The 26,183-nt window shown below is 49.6% G+C and overlaps 1 protein-coding gene and 1 long non-coding RNA gene across 2 annotated transcripts in view; one reads left to right on the top strand and one right to left on the bottom strand.

The window, feature by feature from the left end:
- Positions 1–26,183, top strand: part of LOC138850120 (uncharacterized) — a 117,234-nt gene that overhangs the window by 71,668 nt on the left and 19,383 nt on the right. Inside the window, exon 2 of the long non-coding RNA XR_011389643.1 lies at positions 20,842–21,153. This is a non-coding gene — a long non-coding RNA (uncharacterized lncRNA). The remainder of the gene's footprint in view (positions 1–20,841; positions 21,154–26,183) is intronic.
- Positions 11,284–11,728, bottom strand: LOC127490648 (translation machinery-associated protein 7-like). The gene has a single exon (XM_051844096.2). It carries the CDS (start codon positions 11,676–11,678, stop codon positions 11,484–11,486), a length of 195 nt encoding a protein of 64 aa, XP_051700056.2. The 5' UTR covers positions 11,679–11,728; the 3' UTR covers positions 11,284–11,483.

Below are 26,183 nucleotides of genomic sequence, written 5' to 3'. Positions count from 1 at the left end.
ATTTCATCATCATTTAAAAAAAAATCATCTATTATTTTTCACTTTATGTTTCTGTGTGGGAGCAAACTGTTGAAATCCTTACTTAATGTATACTAAGCTGATCTTCTGTATATTAAGATAATCGAAAATGAATCTTGATGTGAATGGAAGGGGAGAGGGAGTGGGAAAGGTGAGGGTTGTGGGTGGGAGGGACAGTATGGGGGGGAAGCCATTGTAATCCATAAGTCGTACTTTGGAAATTTATATTCATTAAATAAAAGATAAAAAAAAAAAAAAAAGAGGAAGCCGCCAGGAGCCCAGTGGGCACTGCCGGGAATGATCCCTGAGGCTGTTAACACAAGTTATCGAGAAGGAACCGAGCTTTAATACGCTCGTTGTGGGGATCGCAGTAATCGTAATCTGGTCAGTTCTTTGAGGCCTCGGGCATTGACTCTTGTCCACTTCAGAACGGGACAGTGTGGGAGTTCTCGGGTGTATGCTTTCAGAGTGCAGTGGTGGGTGGGCAAGGGGTGGACACATCTGCTCCAACAGGGACGGGGAAGAAAAAGGGGAGGCAGGTCTCAAGGAAGCGCACAACGTAGTAGAGACCTCCATGAAACCCCTGCGCTTCAGAAAGACCCACTTCAGCTTGCTGGGCTGACGTGCAGGCTCTGCGGAGACAGGATGTCACACCCTGGAGTGGCAGCCTCCCCTTTGGAGTGCTAACGTCACCCCAGGGCTTGTGTAGCTGGCTTCTGGGTCTTCACAGTCAGCCGGGCTGGGGCTCCTTGCCTGTGACTCTGGGCTGGGCTGGAGCCCTGCAGCTCCAGGTCGCCCCTTCCTTTACAACCTGGGTGGAGACAGTGATGCCCGCTGGGCCCGGGTACTCTGGCCCGTGAAGGAAACGGCATCCCTGTGGATCTCTGCGCCACCCTTGGGTCATTCTGCCTTTGTCTTGGGGGGCAGCGTCTGCCTCTGTTGTGATAACTGATCGCTACCCACGTCCTTACCAGATCGTCACGAGACCATACCCTTGGTGTTCTCTTGCAAACACACTTTCTCAGTGTTGCAGTATGCGTGGGCTGAGAATTTTCCAGATCTTGGAATTCTGCTTCCTTTTTGCTTGACATTTTCATCTTTAAGTCGCTTTTCTCTCTCCTCCCCTTTCACTCTGAGTGGTCAGGAGGAGCCAGCCCCACCTTCAGTGCTTCCCCTGGGAATCCTCTCAGTAAATACTCAGTTTGCTCTCAGGTTCTGCCTTTACCAGAGCTTCCTAGAACATGAACACAAGTCAGCCACGCTCTTTGTCCATTTAATAAAGGGTTGGCGTTTCTCTCTGGCCCGTAACGTGTTGCTCGTTTCTTAGACCTCACCAGAACGGCCTTTGCTAGCCACATTGTGCGACATTCTGTTCACGAGGACGGCAGTATTCTCTGAGAGAGCGGCAGCTTCTCTTACAGCTGTTTCTTTCTGCACCCTTTCTAGAATCACCTTTACGTTGTTGCTCCTGGAAACTTAGGCTTAGTGTGAACCCCAGAACTCTGCCAGCCTCTGCTGACCCCCCGTCACCTGCTGCCGTCCTAGGCACTGGTGAGCCGTGTTCTCCTGGTGCAGGCGTCACCTGCTGCCATCTTAGGCACTGGTGAGCCGCGTTCTCCTGGTGCAGGACCAGCCTGTTCCAGTCCACTCAGCCTGCTCTAACAGAATACCACAGACATCTGTGTCTCACAGTTCTGGAAGCTGGGGATTCCAAGGTGAAGGCATGAACGACTTTATGTCTGACGAGGGCCTTCTTCCCCTTTCAGAGACAACAGGCGTCTCACTGGGACCTCACGTTGGCAGAAAGAGGTGGAGAGAGCCCTTTGGGGTCCCTTTTCTGGGGCCCTGTCATGACTCAATCACCCCCCGCGGGCCTCACTTCCTAGTACTGTAGGATTTCCACATGAATTCAGTGGGACGTAAGCCCTCCTGGTGTAGCCAGCTCTTAGACTTAGATGGAGGAAATTCTTTATAAAACATGAAACTCACTTTTAAATTCCACACAGTAACTGGTCTCAACTTCTGTCGCTGTTGAATTGAGCTCCTAAACAGTCATCCTTGCAAAGTAGTGGAGAGACGCTGCGAACTAAGCGTTCTGCTTCCAGCTGCTTACACACATAGAAATGCACGTTCCACAGGTGACTTTTGAGCTAACATCACTAACGAAGATACTTTCCAAATTTAGCTTTCAGAGGCTCTTCCTGTGGCATCCTGGTGCTGGAACTTGTCCCTCACAGTTCAGACTTTACCTTGAGGCTGCGGACTGTGGATCTGCCCTTTTGGGAATATCTGCGAGGTGGCGTTCACTGCCCGCTGCTGTGGCCTCATGGGAGGGTCAGGAGATGGCGCAACCTTTGCTTTTCATTCTTATCTTCACGTGTGCTGTTTCAGTAAAGCCACCTTGGCCACAGGTGAGAGCTTGTGTGGCAGCAGGGACTTGTGGTCAGTCCCCATCATTTCAACATAACCCCCTCTGCTGGTGCATATGGAATGCCTAGGTTACAATACACGGGAAACAGTGAGCAAGGGGGCATCCTCCCCTTCTCCTCCTATGCCCCCTTTCCTGGATTAGGGTTCTCCAGGGAAGCAGAACTGACCATGTGAGTGTGTGTGACAGAGAAAGCATGTATGTCTGTAGAGAGTGTGTGTGCTAGACAGTGTGTGGGTGTGTGTATGTGTGCAGAGTGTGTGTGCATGTGTATATAGTGTGTGCATGTGTGTGTAAAATTGTGTATGTGTAGAGTGTGTGCAGATTATGTGCATGTGTGTATGGAGAAATAGTGTATATGCCTGTGTATGTAGAGAGAGATTGCGTGCATGTGTGTGTAGATTGTGTACATGTATGTGTAGAGACTTTGTGTATGTGTGTAGAGATGGTGTGTGTGCATGTGTGTGCGTAGAGAGATGGGGTATGTGCAGATTGTGTGCATGTGTGTGTGCAGAGTGTATATAGAGAGAATATGTGTGCATATGTGTGTAGAGAGATTGTGTGTGTAGACTGTGTGCAGAGATTGCATGTGTGTGTGTGTGTGTGTAGAGATAGTGTGTGGAGTGTGTGTGGAAAGAGAGAGAGTGTGCGTCCGTCTGTGTGCAGAGAGGAACCGTCCTGTGCAGGCCTGTGGTGTAGCTGCTGCAGGCTGGAGATTGCTCTGAGCTGGCTGATCAGAGCCTAATGACAGCTGTCAGTGAGACAGCTCTAAACAACATGAACCTGTGTTAGACTGATGGGACGGTTAGCCGTGAGGAGACAGTAGTTTTCTGGGCATCTGTTCTAGGTCCTGAGACCACAGCAGTGGTCTCACAGAACTTACTTTCTAGCACATAAGATTGTTTTTAAGATTTACATCCACAGAACAAAATCAGCCGCAGAGAAAAAAGGAACCAGGAAAGATGGCATTTGGGCTAGATCTTGAATAACAGATAAATTATTAACAAATAGGCTTGGAAAAGAGTTGTTGGAAGTGCAAGTTAAAGACCTAATAAATACTGTGGAGTTACTTTTTACAGTAGTAACTGATAAGTGTTTCTTTTGCAATTAATTCCTAGTGATAATCACTATCATTCCCCTTTGTATTCTGAGCTAACTTGTCCCTTTCTTCATTTCTGTGTACTCTGCAGTATTTGTATTTTATTTTAAAAATGATGTCAATAGAATTGTTCATTTAAAATGCTGTGTTAGAAGCTCTGGATTTCGAGTTAATGGGAGAAGAGTTTGAGGTTGGTAGGACCTATGATATAATGGCAAACATTCGAATATTTTCTGACATTGAATAAAAGTGTGAAGTTAATGTCGCACTCTGGACTTGGTGGCAGCATTAGTGTGAGTACTTTTTCTTTCAAAGACTCGCTTGTATCCAGCCACCATCTCCTCAGCCTCCTCAGACTCTGCCCATACTGCTTCCCCTGAAACCCTGAGCACCGTGTGAGCTTCTCGTAGGAGCGGGGCACTGGCTGACTCTGGACTTAAAAGGACTGGGAGTGGGATTAGGTGAGAATAGAGACCCAGCACACAGGAAGACCTGTAGCCAAAGAGATGGCAAATGCAAGTTCACACTGAGGGTGTCGGCATCAAGCTCTTGAATATTCAGTATTTAGAACACAGCATGGGGCCGGCGCCGCTGCTTACTAGGCTAATCCTCCACCTTGCGGCGCCGGCACACCGGGTTCTAGTCCCGGTCGGGGCGCCGGATTCTGACCCGGTTGCCCCTCTTCCAGGCCAGCTCTCTGCTGTGGCCTGGGAGTGCAGTAGAGGATGGCCCAAGTGCTTGGGCCCTGCACCCCATGGGAGACCAGGAGAAACACCTGGTTCCTGCCTTTGGATCAGCGCAGTATGCCGGCTGCAGCGCGCTGGCCGCGGCGGCCATTGGAGGGTGAACCAACGGCAAAGGAAGACCTTTCTCTCTGTCTCTCTCTCACTGTCCACTCTGCCTGTCAAAAAAAAAAAAAAAGAAAAGAAAAAAAAAAGAACACAGCATGGGAGTGGAATTAGGTGAGAATAGAGACCCAGCACACAGGAAGACCTGCAGCCAGACAGATGGCAAATACAAGTTCACACTGAGGGTGTCAGCATCAAGCTCTTGAATATTCGGTGTTTAGAGCACAGCATGCGGTCCAGCACCTGGTTTAAATCCTCAGCAGTTGTCAAAGACATGCAGTGGCTGCCGGTAACTCCCTGAGCAGTTAATCAACACTGTTCCCAGTGGGGAAGAAATTCCAAAGCCATCGCTGCACGGTGTACGTTCATCTTCCAGACTATTCAAACGTAGCATCTGGTCCGTCAGAACTTCCAGTCATCAAACATCAAAAAATGGTAGCTTTTCACATTTCCTTAGGACACTAGTAACTCTTGTTTCACTGTGTCTTTACAAGTATTTGTGAAAGTGGCAGATATTTGTGGGCTGTTCTGATCACATCAGTCATCAAAGATTCTCAGTCAACCCATGACGGAAGTTGCAGGCATGAAATCACCAAGTGACCAAGTGTGAGATGAAAAAGGGACAAAACGGATGTGACCCCAGAGTGTCCGGTCTCAGGCCTGGGCTACTGGTACCGCCATGCTCATCTGTTAACCGCAGCGGCAGGGAATTTGGAACTTTGGGCCCTTTGGGCAGTACCTTCTTTTGTGGTGGTATGCCTTTTGCTTATGGGTGCACCTGTCCTACTTTGTCCTTCCAATGTTCTTCCTTGGTGGAAGTTTCTAGAAGAATCAAGAGCGTTGTATGTGGTCAAGAGACTCACTTTTTTCTGCTGGTGCTGCTGGTGCTGACGCTGGAACCCCGTCTTTCAGAACTCTCCTGTAATCCTCAGTGATGTCGTAAAATTAGGTGCAGAGTTTCCTCAGTGCGCTGCCAGCTTTAACAGCGTGTCGCTCAATTCTCCATGGGGGTGGGCAGCAGGGCCCAGGGTCCAGCAGAGAATATAAAAGCCATGGTGGTTAGTTTTAGGTGCCGGGTGGGCTAAGGTAGGCCCTGAGAGCTGGGATATCTATGAGGGTGTGCTGGAAAAGAGCAGCATTTGAGTGCACAGGCGTAGTGCATAGTAAAGAACACATCCTGACCTGGTGGGCGTCCTCCACGCTGCTGAGGGCCCTCTTCATTCTTTTCTTCTTCTTCTTCCTTTCTTTTTAAAGATTTATTTATTTATTTGAAAGTCAGAACCACGCAGAGAGGAGAGGCAGAGAGAGAGAGAGAGGTCTTCTATCTACTGGCTCACTCCCCAATTGGCCACAATGGCCAGAGCTGTGCCGATCTGAAGCCAGGAGACAGGAGCCTCCTCCGGGTCTCCCACATGGGTGCAGGGGTCCAAGGACTTGGGCCATCTTCTACTGCTTTCCCAGGCCACAGCAGAGAGCTGGATTGGAAGTAGAGCAGCCAGGACTCGAACCAGCACCCATATGGGATGCTGGCAGTGCAGGCCGTGGCTTTACTCACTCTGCCACAGCGCTGTCCCCCGTCATTCTCTGGAGTTGGGACTTCTGCCTCCTGCTCACAGACATTGGTGCTCCTGGTTCTCCAGCTTCCACCAGTTTCTGTGGTTCCCAGGCTTTGGGATGCAGCCGGAGTCACACTGACTGTCCTGGATCTCCCGCTTGCTAGTGGCAGATATTAGGAGACGTCTTGGCCCCTATAGTCCTGGGAGCTGGTTCCCATGTTGTCTAACGTGTGTGTGCGTGTGTCGTGTGTGTGTGTGTGTGTGTCCTACTGGTTCTGTTTCTTCGGTGAACCCGGCAGATACAGATGCTTAGGCAGATACAGCAGAACCCAGCGGCTCCCTCCCTGCTTTCACTCAGCTGCCAGAGAAGCGGAAAACGCCTGTTGTGTGTTTTCTTCTGTTTCCAGCACGGCACTCCTGTTGGCTGCCTACCAATTCTGTGGCTGCTTAAGATGCCAAATACTCATTTTTAACACTGCTCTGTGACTCTGCTCTTTATCTGCTACATAATCAAAGCAATGATACATTTAAAAAAAAATACCAGCCTGAAATCTAGTAGTAGTGTAACTTCAATTTGTAGCCACCACATTTTGTTTTCTACATACTTTTTTTTTTTTTTTTTTTTTACAGGCAGAGTTAGACAGTGAGAAAGAGAGACAGAGAGAAAGGTCTTCCTTCCATTGGTTCACCCCCCAAATGGCCGCTACAGCTGGTGAGCTACACTGATCCAATGCCAGGAGCCAGGAGCTTCCTTCTGGTCTCCCATGCGGGTGCAGGGCCCAAGGACCTGGGCCATCCTCCACTGCACTCCCGGGCCACAGCAGAGAGCTGGACTGGAAGAGGGGCAACCGGGACAGAATCCAGCGCCCTGACCGGGACTAGAACCCGGGGTGCCAGCGCCGCAGGCGGAGGATTAGCCAAGTGAGCCCCAGCGCCGGCTAAATAGAGTTTCAATTTACATGAGACAGAGACATTATAATTCATAAAAGTTTCAATGCAGCCAGAAGATTTAGGAATTATAAACAGTTATGCACTTAGTAACAGACCATGAATATACAGGAAGCAAAACCTGAGAGAACTGAAGGTGAAGTTAGTCCTGCAGTAGCAGCTGGTGACTTTGATTGCCCACTCCCAGTGATGGGCAGAACCTCTGGACAGAAGTTCAGTAAGAAAACTGAGGACTTAAACATCACAACGAGCCAGCTAGTTCTAGCAGACAGGTCCATGACCCTCTATGGACAGCAGCACACACGCCCTTCTCACGTGCATGGGGGACAGTCCCTGAATAGCTGTATCTAAGTCACAAATTAAATCTCAGTAGATTTTAAAGATTTGTTTGTTTATTTTAAAAGCAGAGTGACAGATGGAGGGAAAGACAGAAACAGACACAAAGAAAACAGGACCTTCCATCTGCTAGTTCGCTCCCCGACATGGCCACTATGGCTTGGACTGGACCAGGCTGAAGCCAGGAGCCTAGAGCTTGGTCCAGGTCCCCTGTATGGGTGGGGGAGGGCCAAGCACTTGGGCCGTCTTCCACTGCTTTCCCATGTGCATTAGTAGGGAGCTGGATTGGAAGTAGAGCAGCCAGGACTCAAACTGGCACCCATATAGGAAGCTGGTGCTGCTTAGCTGGCACTGCAACACCGACCACTCAGTATCCTGCAGGTGTCTTTGAGAGGCGAAGCTAGAGTCAGTTAACAAGCAAAACTGGTGGGAATGAAACAACACACTCAACCAACCAGTGGATTGAAGAAGAAATCAAAAGGGAAACTAGAAACTTAATCTGATGAATGAAAATGAAAACACAACATACCGAAGTTTATGGGATACAGTGAAAGGGGAGTTAAGGATGAAATTTCAAGCTATAAATATTTAAATTTTATTTTATTTTAAAGATTTTAATTATTTATCTGAAAATCAGTTACACACAGAGAGAAGGAGAGGCAGAGAGAGAGGGGGCTTCCATCCGCTGATTCACTCCCCAGCTGGCCACAACAGCCAGAGCTGTGCTGATCCGAAGCCAGGAGCCAGGAGTTCTTCTGGGTCTCCCATGAGGATGCAGGGGCCCAAGCACTTGGACCATCTTCCACTGCTTTCCCAGGCCATAGCAGAGAGCTGGATCAGAAGAGGAGCAGCCGGGACTAGAACAAGCACCCATATGGGATGCTGGCACTGCAGCGCCAGCCCCAATATTTACATTTTTTTTTTTTTTATAATTTTTTTTATTTTTTTTTTTTTTATTTTTTGACAGGCAGAGTGGACAGTGAGAGAGAGAGACAGAGAGAAAGGTCTTCCTTTGCCGTTGGTTCACCCTCCAATGGCCGCCACGGTCGGCGCGCTGCGGCCGGCGCACCGCTCTGATCCGATGGCAGGAGCCAGGAGCCAGGTGCTTTTCCTGGTCTCCCATGGGGTGCAGGGCCCAAGCACCTGGGCCATCCTCCACTGCACTCCCAGGCCACAGCAGAGAGCTGGCCTGGAAGAGGGGCAACCGGGACAGAATCCGGCGCCCCGACCGGGACCAGAACCCGGTGTGCCGGCGCCGCTAGGCGGAGGATTAGCCTAGTGAGCCGCGGCGCCGGCCCCAATATTTACATTTTAAAAACAAAGATTTCAAGTAAAAAATCCCATAATTTTACAACTTAATGAACTATAAAAAGAACAAACTAAACTCAAAGTTAGCTGGAAAGAAGGAAATAATAAAGATTAGATGAGACATACATAAAATAGAGAATAGAAAAACAGTAGAAAAAATGATGAAAGAAAAATTTGATTCTTTTGTCTTAAAAAATTTGATTCTATGAAAAGATCTACAAAATTGACAAACCTTTGGCTAGAGGAACTTAGGAGAAAATATATTCAAATTACTAAAATCAGAAAAATTTTTTAAAAGATTTTATTTATTTATTTATTTGAGAGGTAGAGTTACAGAGAGAGAGAAAGGTCTTTTTTCCTTTGGTTCACTCCCCAGATGGCCACAACGGCTGGAGCTGTGCTGATCCGAAGCCAGGAGCCAGGTGCCTCCTGCTGGTCTCCCATGCGGGTGCAGGGGCCCAAGGACTTGGGCCATCCTCTACTGCTTTCCCAGACCATAGCAGAGAGCTGGGGTGGAAGAGGGGCAGTTCAGGACTAGAACTGGCACCCATTTGGGATGCTGGTGCTGCAGGCAGAGGATTAACCTACTGCGCCACGACGCTGGCCCCTAAAATCAGAAATTAAAGTGGGAACACTATTACTGATTTTTACAGAAATCAAAAGATTTTAAGGGAATAGTATGAACAAATATGAAGAAAAGGTAGTCAAATTCTTAGAAACACAAGGCTAAATAATAAAGCAATATAAAATCTGAATCTACTGATGACTAATGATGAAATTGAATCTGTAATAAAAAAGTACCTGGCAAAGTCTTGGACCTGATGATTTCGTGGTTAATTTTACCAGATATTTAAAGAAGAAGTAATACCTACCTTTCTTCAGCTTTTCTCAAACATTGGGCATGAGGGGGATATTTCCTGACTCACTCTATGAGGCCGGCAGTAGACTGATGACAAAGTCAGACAACGACACTACAAGAAGACCATAGGCAACTGCCCATGATGTGTATAGATTCAAAAATCCTCAACAAAATTCTAGCAAAATTAATTCAGCAGCACATTAAAAATATTATATCCAATGAATAAGTGGGATTGATTTCTGAAAATGCAAGGATGGTGTGACATATGAAAATTGATCAGATACACCACACTAGCAGAATGAAGGATAAAAGCCATTTGATAATCTCAGTTGATACAGAAGCAACATTTGATGAAACTCAGTGCCTCTTTATGATTAAAAAAAAAACATACAACACAATAGCAATAGAAGAAGGAAACTACCTAAATGTAGCAAACAATAGAAGAAGGAAACTACCTAAATGTAATGAAAGCCTTATATGTAAAACACACATTGAGTGTCATACTCCGGTGAAACACTAAACACTTTTCTATATCAACATGCCTGCATTTGCTACTTCTGTAAACATAGTGCTAGAAGTTCTGGGAAAAGCACTTGGGCAATTGAAATAAAAGGCATCTAAGTTCAAAAGGAAGAAGCAACTTACCTGTGATCACAGGTGACATGATTTTCCCCCAGAAACCTTTTATTTAAGGAATACAAACTTCATGCATTTCATAAATAATGAGCATAATGATTCTTCATACCCTACCCGCCCTCCTCTTCCCTCTCCTATTCTCATTCTTCTTTTTCACTAAGATATATTTTCGATTAATTTCATACATATGTGATTAACTCTACACTAAGAAAAGAATTCAACAAATAGTATGAAGAAAATAAAAAGACCTGTTCTTCAATAGTCAAGACAAGGGCTGTCCAAAGTCATAACATCTCAAAGTACCAACCTCACTTCTGTAAATTACCTTTTAGGTGCTCAATTAGTTATCACAGATCAGGGAGAACTTACGACATTTGTCCTTTTGGGACTGGCTTATTTCACTAAGTATGATGTTTTCCAGTTGCATCCATTTTGTTGCAAATGACAGGATTTCGTTTTTTTTCCTGCTATGTGATATTCCATGGTGTACATATCCCACGATTTCTTTCTCCAGTCTTTGGTCAACAGACATTTGGGTTGATTCCATGTCTTAGTTATTGTGAATTGTGCTGCAGTAAACATGGGGGTACGGATCATCTTCATTCATTTCCAGAAATTTTTTTATTCCTCTTTTGATATTGTCAGTTGAGGAGCATGTTGTTCAGTCTCCATGTATTTGCATATGCTCTAGAGATTCTTGAGTTTTTTATTTCTAGCTTCATTCCATTGTGCTCCTAGAAGATGCATGGTATGATTTTGATTTTTTTGAATTTACTGAGACTTGCTTTATGCCCTAGCATGTGGCTTATCCTAGAGAGAGTTCTGTGTACTGGTGGGAAGCATGTGTATTCTTCAAGTATAGGATGAAAAGTTCTGTAGATATCTCTCAGGTCCATTTGGTCTATAGTGTCAATTAAATCTGCTGTTTCCTTGCTGATTTTCTGTCTGGTTGATCTTTCCTTTACTGAAAGTGGAGTATTGAAGTCCCCTAATACTATTGTATTCGAGTCTATGTCTCCCTTTAGATCCCTTAACATTTCTTTTGAATAGCCAGGTGCCCTGTAATTAGGTACATATATGTTTATTATAGTCACATCTTCTTGTTGAATTGATCCCTTAATCATTACATAGAGTCTTTCTTTGTCTCTTTTAACAGTTTTTGTGTTAAATTCTATTTTGTCTGGTATTAGGATGGGTACACCTGCCCTTTTCTGCTTTCCATGATCATGGAATATATTTTTCCATTCTTTTTTTTTTTTTAAGTACAGTGGGGTTTATTCCCCTTTTTACAAAATTTTATTTGTAAATGTACAACAGGCTCCAAGATAACACTTAACTCTTAACACTTCATTCTAACTACGGTGGCATAAGATCTTATGGCTGGGAATCGAGATGTTTAGCTAGGAATGCAATCAAGGGCGTCATCACTTCAGGCACAAGGAACAGCTTACTTTTTGCCAGATTTCTTAATTCTACCTGTGGCCAGGGGGCCCTTCCCCGCCACCTTCGCTTTTAGCTCCTCGAGTTTCTTCTGCTCCTCTTTCTGTTTTTGCTTGAAAGCCTTATCTTCCTCATCCATCTCCTTGGCCTGCTTCTTGGGCTGTTTCAGGGGCTGCTTCTTGCCACCTTCCCGGCCTGACATGGCGCCTGCTTCCCCTTCCCCAGACCCTGCCACCAGAAACGGACTATTTTTCCATTCTTTCACTTTCAGTCTGCGTGTATCTTTGTTGGTGATATGTGTTTCTTATAGTCAGCAAATAGGTGGGTTTTGTTTTTTAATCCATTAAGCCAGTGTGTGTCTTTTACCTGGAGAGTTGAGCCATTTACATTCAAGGTGACTATTGATAAGTAATGACCTTGCCCTGCCATTTTTCCATAAATAATCCTATTTTTTACTTTGGATTTCATTTGTACTTTAACTGGGAGATTTCCTTCTTTTACCTTCCTCCATAGTGATGACCATGTTTCTGTGTTTCTGTGTACAGCACATCCTTAAGCGTCTTCTGCAGGGCTGGTTGGGTGGTGACAAATTCTTTCAGTTTCTGTTTGTCATGGAAGGCCTTTATTTCTCGAAGGAGACCAGTGCCTGGGTGCTAGCCCCCGTGAGAATATTATTCGTCTACTCTCACAAGGACCACACACAGGATCTGTGCAGTCCTCATTGTAAGCTCAGATTCCCCAGCAATGTTCTTTGCCAGGTAAACAGGGCGCCCTGATCATGTGGAGCCTCCCATAGTGGCTGCCGATGTCCCAGCCACACCGTGAGTCCTCCCACGCAGCCTCTGTGTTTTCACAGTCCTGGCACACGAGCCTCCCACAGTCATGAGCACCCAGCCCGTCTGTTCTCCCCACCAGACTCGGAGTCTATGCTTGGCTTATTGCTGGGCACAGCCGTTATGTATGTCCAGAATGGCGCCTGCTCTCTGCCACCTTGTTAGGGGACACCCTTCCAGGATGATCCGGGAGAGGGAAAACCTGCCCCCTTTGTTTTTTCTCTAGTTTGGTGGGTACACTCTCCCCCAGGGGGCTCCAAACTGGATTCCCTGTAGGCTTTTCCTGCAGCTTTTTCACCCGGCTTGGGCTGCTGCAGTCTGGTCTCACTTTACTTCCAATGCTGGTGTGGGGGCTCTCGTCTGCTGGGGTCCTAAGTTGTGTGCGTCCTCACCCTCCACGTAGGTCCACTGTGTTCCTCTAATTTGTGTAGAATTTCTTCTGCTGTTTTCTCCCTAACTTTTCCCTGAGACTGCACTCTTTCCACTTTTTTTTTTAAACTGTATTCTCCTAGACTCGAGCAGCAAGCCCCCTCCCTACTCTGCCATCTTAATCCAATCCTGTTTTTTTTTTTTTTTTAAATCAGAGAGAAGGTTTATTCAGCTTTGTTGGCATAGTCTCATGCTCACCTCCTCTCCTCCAAAGAGACCGATGCCTGTGTGCTAGCCCCAGTGGGTACAATATTCATCTGCACTGCCACAAGAACCACAAAGGATCTGTGCGTTCCTTGACGTGAGCACAGATCCCACAGCAGTGACCCTCACCAGGGAATCAGAGAGCCCCGAGTATGTGGAGTTGCCCACAGTGACTGCCCAAAGACCCTGCACTCTCCCTGGCAGACACAGTGTTTTCACAGTCCTGGAACAAAAAGCTCCCACAGTCAGGAGCACCCAGCCCCCTGTCAGTTCTCCCAGCCAGACTCAGGCATCTCTCAACTAGTTGCTGGGCGTGGACACGAGCTGGTGCAGCTGTTAGAAATGTCCAAATTGGCGCCCACCCTCTGTCAGCTAGTTACAGGACAGTGGTGCCTGGGGGTCGGGGAGAGACATGCGCCCCCTTCTTTCTAAGTTGGCAGATACACTGTCTCCCACAGGGCTCCAAGCTGGACTCATGCCGGGCTGTCCTTGCAGCTCAGTCGCCAGTGGCCTGGGCTGCTGCAGCCTGGTCTCACCTCACTCTCCACAGCTGGTGCGGAGGCTGTCGGCTTGCTGGGGCTCTGAGCTGTGCACATCCTCACCCTCCACATAGATCCACAGTGTCCCTCTAATGTGTGCCGAGTTTCCACTGCAGTCTTCTCCCTTACTCTTCCCTGAGACTGCACTCTCTCCATTTTTGTAAAATTATCTCCCCTAGACTAGAGCAGTAAGCTCCCTCCCTAGTCCGCCATCTTGGAATCAACATGATCTGATATGCACAAAATTCTAGAGTCCACCAAAAAAGAGTTAAAATTAATCAGTGAATTTGAGTGGTGGACTATAGCATCAACACACAAGAACTCATTTGCCTTTCTGTATAAAACAATGAACAATCTGAAAAGGAAATTACAAAAACAATTCCTTGTTCAATAGCATTAAAAATAATAAAATACTTAGGAATTAACCAAGGACGTGAACAACTTGTATAATAAAAACTATCCCCAAGATGCTGAAACTAAAGACATAAATAAAGAGAGAAGCATATTCATGCACTAGAAAGGCTTAATATGAAAATGTCAATACTGCCAAGGTGATCTACAGATTCAATGCAACCCTATAAAAATCCCAGAGACAGTTTTTGCAGAAATTGGAAAGAAAAGCAAAAATCTTATGGAATCCCAAGAAACCTCAAATAGCGAAAACTATTTTGGGGGAAGAAAAAGCCAAAGTTGGAAGATTCACATTTCCTGACTACAAAATTTACTGCAAAGCCACAATAATCAAAATAGTGTGGTACTGGCAGACAGACAGACATACTGAGCAGTGGAGCAGAACGGAAAGCACTGACATACGCCTCAGGTGTTGGGCTTTTCTTTCTAAGCTGAAATGCCTGAGAGAAGCTGCTTAGAGAGGAATGAGGTTTCTTTTGGCTCACAGCTTGGAGGTTTGCCCTCCACCATCAGAGAGCCTTGTTGGTTTGGTATTGACTTCTGTGGTGGATGGGGGGACGCGTAGGGCGTGTAGATGAGACGGTGAGCCAGGAAGCAGGAGAACGCTTACATGGTCCTCTCTGTGGTCTCTCCTTATACAGCAGCCATGATTCAACGGACGAAGGGCCCTTCCCTGATAAGCGAATCAAGTCTGACCACTTCCCAGAGGCCTTTTGTTTAGACATCACAACTGGATTATGTTTTGACCCCCTCAGGGCTATTAACACAGGACTTTGGGGCTCAAACAACTGTATGAGTTGGTGAGCCAAATTGTGTTCAAGCCATCGCACCTGGCTGATATGCTCAAAGTATACCTGGCCTCCGGCAGTCATCAGCATCTCAAAGGCCAGCAGAGCTATAAAGAATTCTGCTTGATCTTATCACAGGCACCACAGGAATTTCTCCAACGGCCCCAGCGAATCTGCCAGACTGCTCAGCGCCAAGCCAGAGGAACAGCGCTCTCCCGCACAGTGGTTCGCCCATTCCAGGCCCTGTCTCGCTGTGCTGGGGATTAGCCAAGCCACTTCCCCCTCAGTCTAAGCGGAGTCCTGTTCTCCACGTTGTCCCCAGGGGATCCTCTTGGAGGCTGCTGGTGAGGACTGTGAATGGTTTCCGGAAGCCCACACACAGCTTGACCCCAGCTCGGGATTTCAGCATCCCAAGGGCAGTCATCAGAACCGAGTGGTGCACACACACGCGGAGGTCACTTTATTTTCCTCTCTCCTAGGCTTGGCCTCTGGGCCTCATTATTTCTCTCGTCATCTGTCTTTGTTTGCACCTTCCCTCTCTGCTGCACAGAGACCTCTCTGAGAAGTCAACATTTCGAGAAGGCGACGCAGCCGGCTCCCAGCTGCTTCCATTGGGCACCTGCCTACCTGGCCTGGGACACCAGCCCTACTGCCAGCTCAGACGCTCACTGAATCCTAACTCCCCTCCAGCCTCTCGCCTCTGGTTTTGACTGCAAACATGGACATGGATTGCTGGTCCCACAAAACAGCTCCAAACAAGTGAAAAATTCCGCTGAGGCTGCAGTGGCTCGCTGCTTTTCTTTCCTGCTGGCATCAAAGGTCTTAAAATAAAAATTGAAAGGAAACCTAAACTTCCAGACCAGATTTAAAATCCTGAAGTCACTTCTTACTGCCTGCTGGTTTTGCACAGTCTGTAGTTTGTGGTTCATGGCTTTCTCTGAAAACCAGAATTACTGGCCTGTGCCCCCAAGGAAATGCACGTCCTTATGGACATAGCAGATTTTGCTGTGTAATTTCAGGGAGCAGCAACACCTCCTAAGCTACCCCAGGGACAGGACCGGTAAATTAATGACTAGAAAAAGGAAATCGCAAGTAACTGTGCCAAGCAAAGAAGCCTCTGTGTTGGGCCCAAATTCCTAGACACGACAAAAGGAGACATTTTTAAAACACGCTCCATATGTGTTAGAACAAAAGAAAAGTAGCCTTCCGGGACCAGAGACAGGAAAGCAGAGGCTGCTCCTGACACCAAGGCAGAGGGGACCCCTGTGGAAGGGGTGGGACTCCTGAGAGGCCCAGCCCAGGTGGGAGTGGGTGCAGCAGGAGCCAGCAGAGCTGTTGTCCAGGGACAGCAGGAGGAGGAGCCTAGCTGGTCAGCTCCTTGCTCCCATCCTTGTGGGCCGGAAGCAAACAGCGGAGGCATCTGTTCAGGATGGATAGGAGGCCCCGCGCTGCAGCCTGCACAGTGCCAGAGTGCTGGTGACCTCCAGGGAGACCAGGTGCTTCCTCCCACAGCAGCGGGCTGTACTCTGCACACCTGCCCTCGGTGAGCAGCCTGGCCTGGGAATGCAGACCAGGAGCCAGTGACGGGTTGTCAGCCTCTGAGAAAAGCCAAGGACAAGTTCAGAACTCACAGTCGCCCTCCAGAGTCCAGGCAGCTACCAAAGGCTGTGAGGTGAGACTCTGAGTTAGCGTTCGTAATAGCCTCAGAGACATTCAAAAGGGAAAACAAGGTTAAAAGTTGAGTGGCAGGAAGCATATTTTTATTTTATAGATAAAATACATGGCACAAGCAACAGAAGCTTGACCAAATAGAATCAAAGACTGTAAACAGATAAATCCCATAGAGAAAATACAGCCAATATAAAAATACTCTCCATCTCATTAGTAGTCGAGGAAATGCAAATTAATGTGCTGAGATTGCCAGCTGTATTCAGCAGACGGGGATGGGTTGGGTTCGGGCACGGGGAGCCTGGCTAGTGCTGACTGGTTTGGGACTGTACCTTAGGGCTCTCTGAGCGCGCCCAGCACTCGTCCTGTCGTGGGCAGGCTCCCCAGCTCGGGGCTCTGCACCACAGATGCAGAGAAAGGCCTGGAAAGTGGCTTTATTCCAGTCGCTTCTCGTGTGTCTCTCCCCCACCCCAGTACAATCCCCTTGCCGTCTGGTGGGGTGCAGGCGGTCAGCCCCCCGCGGTTAGGGAACACCCAGGCCTGGGCCAGAGTCTCTGTCGGGGCTGTAGATAGGCCATGAGAATGGGCGCTGCTAGCCGTGGCCAGAAGACCACTGAAGAGCTGAAAACTGACCCCTCCTGAACCCTGACTCTGGTTTTCTAGGGTGCTGGATTTTAAGGCAAACATGGTAACAACCCCAGCCGTGCATTGCCCACAAAGGTGAACCCACGGAGCCGATTTTCCTGACTCTGTTACCCCCTCCAGCCCATACAGCTCAGCGGAAGAGTTCCAAACGCTGGCTGTGTGCCAGGCAAGTGTGGACAGCTCCAGCCTGTGTTACAGACAGGGAGGAGTGAGAGGCACCGAGGGTCATGTGCTGTGCCTTGTGGCCCTGTGCTAGCGGGAAGCACAGGCGCTCTGAGAATCTGGCTCCACTGGACCCCGAACTGGCCCTTTCCACCACTGTGGGCTGTTGAGTGTGGTAACCCGAGGCTGTGGCAGGAGGTGCTAGGCCCTGGCCCCTGCCTCCTTGGTAACCATGACAACTAAGCACACGGTGCAGAATGATAAACTCCAGGAAAGTGCAGGAGAATTCTGAAATACTTAGACATGGTTCCCCACCCAGATACCGTTGCTGCGTAGGCCTGGTGTAGCTCGGCGGCTTTGAGCAAGGGCTGTCACAGCCGGTGGACAGGCAGTGGCTGCAAAAGAACTGGGACTAGAGGCAGCACCAGGTTTCTCCATGAGGGAGCTGGGGCGGGGTAGTACAGAATTAGTCTTGCTCAGCAGAAAGGCTGACCCCTGCCCTCAGCTCCCAGCAGGTGGTCTGTAAGCCTTTGAGATGCCCCACCTGGGAAGGTCTTGCTTACCTGGAGGCCTCGGATAACCCCAGGTAGTCGGGCAGTAAGATTTTATGGTGGGTGCTCTGTCCCCACGGAATGCACTCGGGTCGACCATGTGTGTAGGACCCACTCCCAGCAGTGACTTTGAGTGCTCAGTGCACGTTGTCGCTCGCTGCTGGGAGACTTGGCTCTGCTCACTGCTCTGCAGGGACAGGACGGTGGGAAGGGCCACGTGTGGCTCTCCCGTGGCCTCTGCGCCATACCTCTTCTCCAGGCTGCCCCCAGCCTGCATGCTTTGCTATGAGTGACCATGAGTGTAATGGGGAGTAGAGAATTCTGTGAGGCTCCCTGGGAAATCAGCGAGCCGGGGTCTCTTCCAGACCCCTGAATGTGCTGCTGGTTTCAGAAGTGAGCGTGGTCCTGTGGACCTCCTCCCTGTGTGGTTCTCACTGTGAATCCGGGGAAGGTCGAGACCTTTTGGGTCTTTGCTTTAGTGATCTGGAAAATGGGGACACGGTCACCTCTGAGCTGCGAGCCCTCCTGGAAGGAATAACGCAAAGGATAACACAAGGGAACTTCAGAGAGTTCATGGATAATGGAATTAGAAGATGTTTCTTTTGGTAACAGAAATTTTGGAATCCACGCACAATTTTTTCATAGTGCTTTCAAAACTTTTTGAAGACCCCTCATATAAATGGATTTCCCCCCCTTTTTTTTATTCCTAAACAATGTTCTAATTGCCATTCTTGCATGCTGCCTCTGTCCAGGAGTTCCAGGAGAGAGAGCCGGGTTATAGCATGGCTGAAGAGGTTCATGGTACAGGCTGTGGAGTTGTTCTAGAACTGCATCTAGAAGTAGATGGAACAATTAGAACAGGGTGGGGGGGAAATGGTGCCGAGCCGGGTGTCTGTGGACAGCTCTACAGCTGCAGAAAAAGTATCTGAAACCTCACAAGGAGGTGAGTCTGCCCTCACCTCCTCTCCAATCCCACCCGCCTCTGAGCCTCGTCTCTGGGCTCACCTCACCCGAGCGCTGCCCCTGCTCTCCCCCAGGTCCCTGAACACCTCCTCTCCAATCCCACCGCCTCTGAGCCTCGTCTCCGGGCTCACCTCACCCGAGCGCTGCCCCTGCCCTCCCCCAGGTCCCTGAACACCTCCTCTCCAATCCCACCACCTCTGAGCCTCGTCTCTGGGCTCACCTCACCCGAGCGCTGCCCCTGCCCTCCCCCAGGTCCCTAAGCTCTGGCCTCTTCTCAGAGTCAGCCCACCCCACTCCCGCTCTCATCTGGAAGCCCCACGCTTCCTTCCGCCCACCCACAGCTGTCAGGACAGGTGAAGGGCAGAGGCTGCCCTGTGCCTGCAGGGATGCCTGCGGGAGGAGGTTCTGCTCCGCTGGGCTGGGGGCGTATGTGTGGACTGTGAGATGTACCATAGTCACAACACAGCCACCTGCAAGGCCGTTGTTCTAGAAACTGCCTTCCCTACCACCACCACTTCACCTGGCTCAGATTACCTGCGAGACTGTGTTGTGTGGCTCCCTAGGAGGTTACATTGCTTTTTCCTGCTGACCAAAGACATGTGGCTGTTGTAGAAAATTTGGAATGTGTGCACACTGCTGTTAGAGGCAGTAGAATGTCATCCACAGCCCCATCACCCAAAGGAATACTGGTTCACCCAAAGGAACACTGGTTCACACGGTGTAGGATTCCTTCCGAGCGCTCTAGGTTCCTCTTACTCCACATGCCAGGACTCAGCTCTAGGTAGTTTTGTGCTCCTCATTATGTGTTCCCTACTCAGGGCGCTGTCTCCCTGGGAAGCGTTTCCCGTGAAGGAAGCGTCCCTTGTGACCAAGAGAGGAACGTCTGCAGGAGCACAGGGGAGGTTGCAGCACGGTGGCTCTGGGTCCTTACGCGGAAGCCACCTGCTCTCATGCTGTGCCTGTGGAAATGACCGGGTGCATGGATAATTCAGAGGGCGGGCTCAGTCCAGCGCTTGACCTGGGAACAGCAGAGGCCCCTGAGCCGAAAGCCCGGGGGCAGCGTCACTGCTGCAGAGCTTGCTCTCAGGGGCCCATGTGTGTGCACCAGGAAGGCAGCCTGAGAACAGGCAGGAATGCCGGGGACTGCCAGGCTCACCCCACACGCATCCCCACATGGGATGAGGGATAGGGGCAGCTAGGGCTGCCGGCGCTGGTTCCAGAACACAACTCACCTGTCGACTGCCAGGCTCACCCCACACGTGTCCCCACATGGGATAAGGGATAGGGGCACTCAGGGCTGCCAGTGCTGGTTCCAGAACAGGACTCACGTGTCGACTGCCAGGCTCACCCCACACGCGTCCCCACATGGGATGAGGGATAGGGGCACTCAGGGCTGCCAGCACTGGTTCCAGAACAGGACTCACGTGTCGACTGCCAGGCTCACCCCACACGCGTCCCCACATGGGATGAGGTGCACGGGCACTCAGGGCTGCCGGCGCTGGTTCCAGAACAGGACTCAGTGTCTTCCCAGTCTCTGTTGATTCTCACAAGGGTGGGTTGTAGGCAGGCCACAGTGGAAGAAGTGGTCCTTGCTTAGAAAGTGACCATTACAGGACGTGTTGGGCCCAGGGAGCATGTGGTTCACAGGTCCCTTCAGTGCTAGGGCTACTGGGGAGGAGACCAGGGACAAACAGGGCAGGGCTCACAAGGAAAGAGGGCGTCATAAGAAACAGAGGTTCCCAAAATAAGAGTGGGTACAGCTCAGTCCTCCAGCTCAGCACTGGGTAAAGGCGGTGACAACATAGTTGTGAAAGCATTATTCAAAGTCTGTTAGATTCCACAAGTGTTTTTGTAATCACACAGTGAGGTGTTTATGATGAACAGTTTGGTACAAGTCTCAGATTGAAGCATCTTTTTAAATGACTCAATGCAATTTCAGTCTTCTTTATAATGCTGTTACTCCTGAGCAGTTTTAGTGTTTTGCCTTATTTTAATGACTATTAAAATAATCATTAATTGTGGAAAATGTTAAATATTTTGCAACTTAGTAAAGAAATGACTAGAAAGAAGACCCCAAATCCTAACCCTTGGTGAAATCTTGCTAGTATTTTAGTGTATTTCCTTTTAGGTTTTTATCTTATTATTTTTCTTTTCTCTCTCTCTTTTTAAAAGATTTATGTGTTTATTTGAAAAGCAGAGTTACAGAGAGAGACAGAGGAAGAGATCTTCCATCTGCTGATTCACTCTCCCAGTGGCTGCAATGTGACCAGGGCTGGGCCAGGCCAAAGCCAGAGCCAGGAGCTTCTTCCAGGTCTCCCACGTGGATTCAGGGCCCAAGCACTTGGGGCATCCTCCACTGCTTTCCCGGGCCACAGCAGAGAGCGGGACTGGAAGAGGAGCAGCCGAATGTCTAATTGGCACCACTATGGGAAGCCAGCATCCCAGGTAGTGGTCACACTTGTTCTTTAAAAGGCTGAGATCAAGGTATGTCATTTTTTTACATGATTTATTCCTCTTCAATTTATTTCATCTATAAGAGATTTCACACACAAAAGGGGTATCATGCCCCTGCCGGAAGGAACTGGGTGTGGGCCTGGGAGTTGTGGGGGACAGAACTAGAGTCAGACCTGCAGGGAAGCATGGAGTCCAGGGGCAACTCTCCTGCCTGAAGTAGGAGCTGCTAGGACCTCAGCGGTGCAGCTGCTGTGTTGGCAGTCTCGCGTGCGGGAATGGTGCAAGCACGTGAGGTCGCCAGAGGGCCAGGGAAGAACCCGAGTGGAGGCTGGTAAGGAAGGGGCTCCGGCCGGCACCGCGGCTCACTAGGCTAATCCTCCACCTTGCGGCGCCGGCACACTGGGTTCGGGTCCCGGTCGGGGCGCCAGATTCTGTCCCGGTTGCCCCTCTTCCAGGCCAGCCCTCTGCTGTGGCCAGGGAGTGCAGTGGAGGATGGCCCAGGTGCTTGGGCCCTGCACCCCATGGGAGACCAGGAGAAGCACCTGGCTCCTGCCATCAGATCAGCGCGGTGCGCCGGCCGCGGCGGCCATTGGAGGGTGAACCAACGGCAAAGGAAGACCTTTCTCTCTGTCTCTCTCTCTCACTGTCCACTTTGCCTGTAAAAAAAAAAAAAAAAAAAAAAAAAAAAAGGAAGGGGCTCCATCACGTGTGTACCTGGTCATGCTCGCTGTGGTGGGGGTGCACTGATCCTCTCTCTCTCTCTCTCATCATCTGTCTATGGATGATGAACTTTTAAAGTCTAGTCCTCATGTCTGAAGTGAATTCTGTGGGTAGGGTTCTGCCCTCGGGCCAGGACCACGCCAGGTGGTTGGGCTCCCGAGTCGCTTCATCCCGAGACGCGTCACAGGGCCTGGACGAGCAGGTGCACGCTGGCCGCTGAGGATCAGGCCCATCAGATTCTCTGTGGTTCTCAGTGGAGGCCTGGGTGAGCAAGCCCCAGGTATTCCTGGAACCTCCTGAGAGGCTGGCCACTGAGGAGAATGAAAACCCTCCTCATGATGCCAAAATTGGAAAAATCACGAGCTTTGTCCCAACTTTTGTAAGTTACCAAGCAGAGAAGCAGGTCATATAAGGTGAAATCAAAGTGTCTTTACTCTGTCTTTCAAGTCTTGAAGTATGGGAGCCATGGATTAGAAGAGTGTGGGCAGGGTTAGTAACTGTTGAACCAAGTGATAGGAATAGTGTGGTTTCTCCATGCTTTTGTGGGACGATTTCTATAATAAAAAGCTTTCAGACAAGCTATTTGTGATGCTTTTAGTGGCTGGATCGGGTTAGCTCCAGAACGTCATGAGCTCTGTCTCTTGTGGTCACTGATGTGTCTTTTTCTTTTTTTAAAGATTTATTTATTTATTTTAAAGTCAGAGTTACACATGGAGAAGGAGAGGCAGAGAGACAGAGGGAGAGGTCCTATCCGCTGATTCACTCCCCAATTGGCCGCAATGGCTGGAGCTGCGCCAATCAGGAGCCAGGAGTTTCTCTGGGTCTTCCACGCAGGTGCAGGGACTTGCGCCATCCCCTACCGCTTTCCCAGGCCATAGTAGAGAACTGGACCGGAAATGGAACAGCCAGGATTGAACCTGAGCCCATGTGGAATGCCGGCACTGCAGGCGTCAGCTTTACCCGCTACGCCACAGCGCCAGCCCCTGTATCTGTAGTCCCTACAGCACTCTTGTACTGTTCAGCGCTTGTTTAATTAACTAATGTCTACACATTACTTTCTTAAACATAGAAACTCTAACTTTTTTTTAAAAAGATTTATTTTATTTATTTGAAAGATAGAGTTGCAGAGAGAGGTAGAGACAGAGAGAGAGGTCTTCCATCCGCTGGTTCACTCCCCAGATGGCCACAATGGCCAGAGCTGCGCTGATCCAAAGCCAGGAGCCAGGAGCTTCTTCCAGGTCTCCCACGTGGGTGCAGGGGCCCAAGGACTTGGGCCATCTTCTACTGCTTTCCCAGGCCATAGCAGAGAGCTGGATTGGAAGAGGAGCAGCCGGGGCTAGAACTGGCGCCCATATAGGATGCTGGCTCTTCAGGCCAGGGCGTTAACCTGCTGCGCCACAGTGCCGGCCCCGAGACTCTAACTTTTAAAAAGATTCCCGTTGCTGGGTGCCTGGCTAAATTCCAGGGCTGGAGCATGTTCTTACCTACTTTAGGGCACAGAGTGGAGGGTTTCTATGCAGTGACAGTTCTCTCTTGGTTATTGAAACCCTATCCTAGGCCGGCGCTGCGGCTCACTAGGCTAATCCTCCGCCTTGCGGCACCGGCACACCGGGTTCTAGTCCCGGTTGAGGCGCCAGATTCTGTCCCAGTTGCCCCTCTTCCAGGCCAGCTCTCTGCTGTGGCCAGGGAGTGCAGTGGAGGATGGCCCAAGTACTTGGGCCCTAGGAGGACCACCCCAAGGGAGACCAGGAGAAGCACCTGGCTCCTGCCATCGGATCAGCGCGGTGCGCTGGCCACAGTGCGCCAGCTGCGGCAGCCATTGGAGGGTGAACCAACGGCAAAGGAAGACATTTCTCTCTGTCTCTCTCTCACACTGTCCACTCTGCCTGTCAAAAAAAAAAAAAAAAAAAAAAAAAAGAAAGAAACCCTAGCCTAGCAGTGCCCTGCGCCAAGGCAGTGGGAAGAGAGAGGCCTGGGCCAGGCAGCTGGGAGGTAGAGTAACAGAGAATGGTGAGTCCATCAGAGATCAGCTTCAGGCACACTGGCTTCTCAGGTTCCCTCATGCTCTCTCCGACAATTCCCAGAGTGCCACCTACAGGTTTTGTGCACATGCGTGGCCCTTGTTTTCCACAGAGTACCTCCTGTCTCTGGAAGGAGGTTTCCACAGAGTATCTCCTGTCTCTGGAAGGAGGCTGTTCCCCAGCCAGGGCTCTCTGCACATCTGTGGCTCCCATGGATCAGAGCACAATGTGCTATCAGATTACTCTGCAAATCTTGCTTATTATAATTTCTACAGGAAGAAAGTGACACTAAATGTCCTCTGTGGGCCCCTTGGCTGTGAAGCATCCTCCAAATACAACTAACGCAGCCATTCTCATCTGATGAATGTTTGTTATTGTGAGAAGCAGCTCGCTCTGTTTAACCTGCACAGCAGTCCTGTAAGGAGAACACTGAAGATGACGACACTGAGATTCAGAAGTTCACCAGTTTGCCTGAGGTCCCACAACCGGAAAGTTGCATGGTCAGGTTTAACTCCTCTACAATTCAAGACAGAACTTTCCCTTTAATTATTTGTTCAAGTAGAGACTGTGGTACTTACAGATGTCTTATCAGAATTTGTTAACTTTATAGTCAGTGTCTGACTCTGGGGACCTCAACATGGAGCTATGCAGTGTTACTCTTTCACAACTTTCTCTTTAAAAGAAAAAGATTATTTATTTGGATGGCAGAGTTCCAGAGAGAAAAGGAGAGACAGATTTCTCATCCACTGGTTCACTCCCTAGATGACCGTAATAGCCAGGGCGGGGCCAGGCCAAAGCCAGGAGCCTGGAATTCCATCCAGGTCTCCCACTTGGGTGGCCCTTGAGCCATCTTCTGCTGCTTTCCCAGGTGCATTGGCAGGGAGCTGGATAGGAAGTAGAGCAGCCAGGACTCAAACCAGTGCCCATATGGAATATCAGCTTTTCTGGCAGTGGCTTGACCTGCTGTGCCACAAGGCCAGGCCACACAACTCTCTCTTGATTTGGGGTACAATGGCAGGCCTCAGTGGAGCAATGACTGCACAACAAGGATGTGGGGTGCACAAGGCCTTTAGTCACAGATGCTGCAGAGCTGCCAAGAATCAAACCATCCATCATGTTATGGGGCGTAACCTAGATAGGGGCACAGCCTAAAGGAAAAAAATAGATGAGGCCGCCTCTCCAGAAAATAACGAACTGGTCAAAGAGTGAATTAAAAATGCATTTAGACTTGTTGAGAAATTGCCAAAAAGGCATACATAAAGAAACATCTGGTCAGGAAAATCTAAATCCAGGCTGGTGCCATGGTATAGTGGGTAAAGCTGCTGTCTGCAGTGCCAGCATCTCATATAGGCACTGGTTCAAATCCCAGCTGCTCTTCTTCGTATCCAGCTCTCTGCTATGGCCTGGGAAAGCAGTAGAAGATAGCCCAAGTCCTTGGGCCCCTGCACCTGCGTGGGAGACCTGGAAGAAGCTCCTGGCTCCTGGCCTTGGATTGGCCCAACTCCAGCCATTGCAGCCATCTGGAGAGTGAACCAGTGGATGAAAGACCTCTCTCTCTCTCTCTCTCTCTCTCTCTCTCTCTCTCTCTGCCTCTCTGTAACTCTTCCTTTCAAATAAATAAATAAATCTTAAAAAAAAAAAAAAGGAGAAGAAGAAAGAAAATCTAAATCTACTGAAGCGCAGTGGAATCTATGGCAGTAGAGCCAGGGCCATGTCCTCCCTCACTGTTCCCAGCTCAGCATGACCAGAATTCCACTCTGGGCTGATGAGGCCGAGAACACAGGGATCCTTCTCCACCACACCCCACTCCCCTGCCGACCCACCACCAGCTCCCTGTCCAGGGCCATCTCCACCACACCCCACTCCCCTGCCGACCCACCACCAGCTCCCCGTCCACAGCCATCTCCACCACACCCCACTCCCCCGCGACCCACCACCAGCTCCCCGTCCAGGGCCATCTCCACCACACCCCACTCCCCTGCCGACCCACCACCAGCTCCCCGTCCACAGCCATCTCCACCATACCCCACTCCCCCGACAACCTATCACCAGCTCCCCGTCCAGGGCCATCTCCACCACACCCCACTCCCCCGACAACCTATCACCAGCTCCCTGTCCAGGGCCATCTCCACCATACCCCACTCCCCCGACAACCTATCACCAGCTCCCCGTCCAGGGCCATCTCCACCACACCCCACTCCCCCGACAACCTATCACCAGCTCCCTGTCCAGGGCCATCTCCACCACACCCCACTCCCCTGCCGACCCACCACCAGCTCCCCGTCCACAGCCATCTCCACCACACCCCACTCCCCCGAC

Source organism: Oryctolagus cuniculus, chromosome 6 (assembly GCF_964237555.1).
Source record: "Oryctolagus cuniculus chromosome 6, mOryCun1.1, whole genome shotgun sequence".
Lineage (NCBI taxonomy): Eukaryota > Metazoa > Chordata > Mammalia > Lagomorpha > Leporidae > Oryctolagus > Oryctolagus cuniculus.
This window is presented reverse-complemented; position numbering and strand designations above follow the sequence as displayed.

Excerpts from the sequence above, each read along its gene's own strand:
- LOC127490648 (XM_051844096.2), bottom strand. The coding sequence starts at position 11,678 with ATGTCAGGCCGGGAAGGTGGCAAGAAGCAGCCCCTGAAACAGCCCAAG.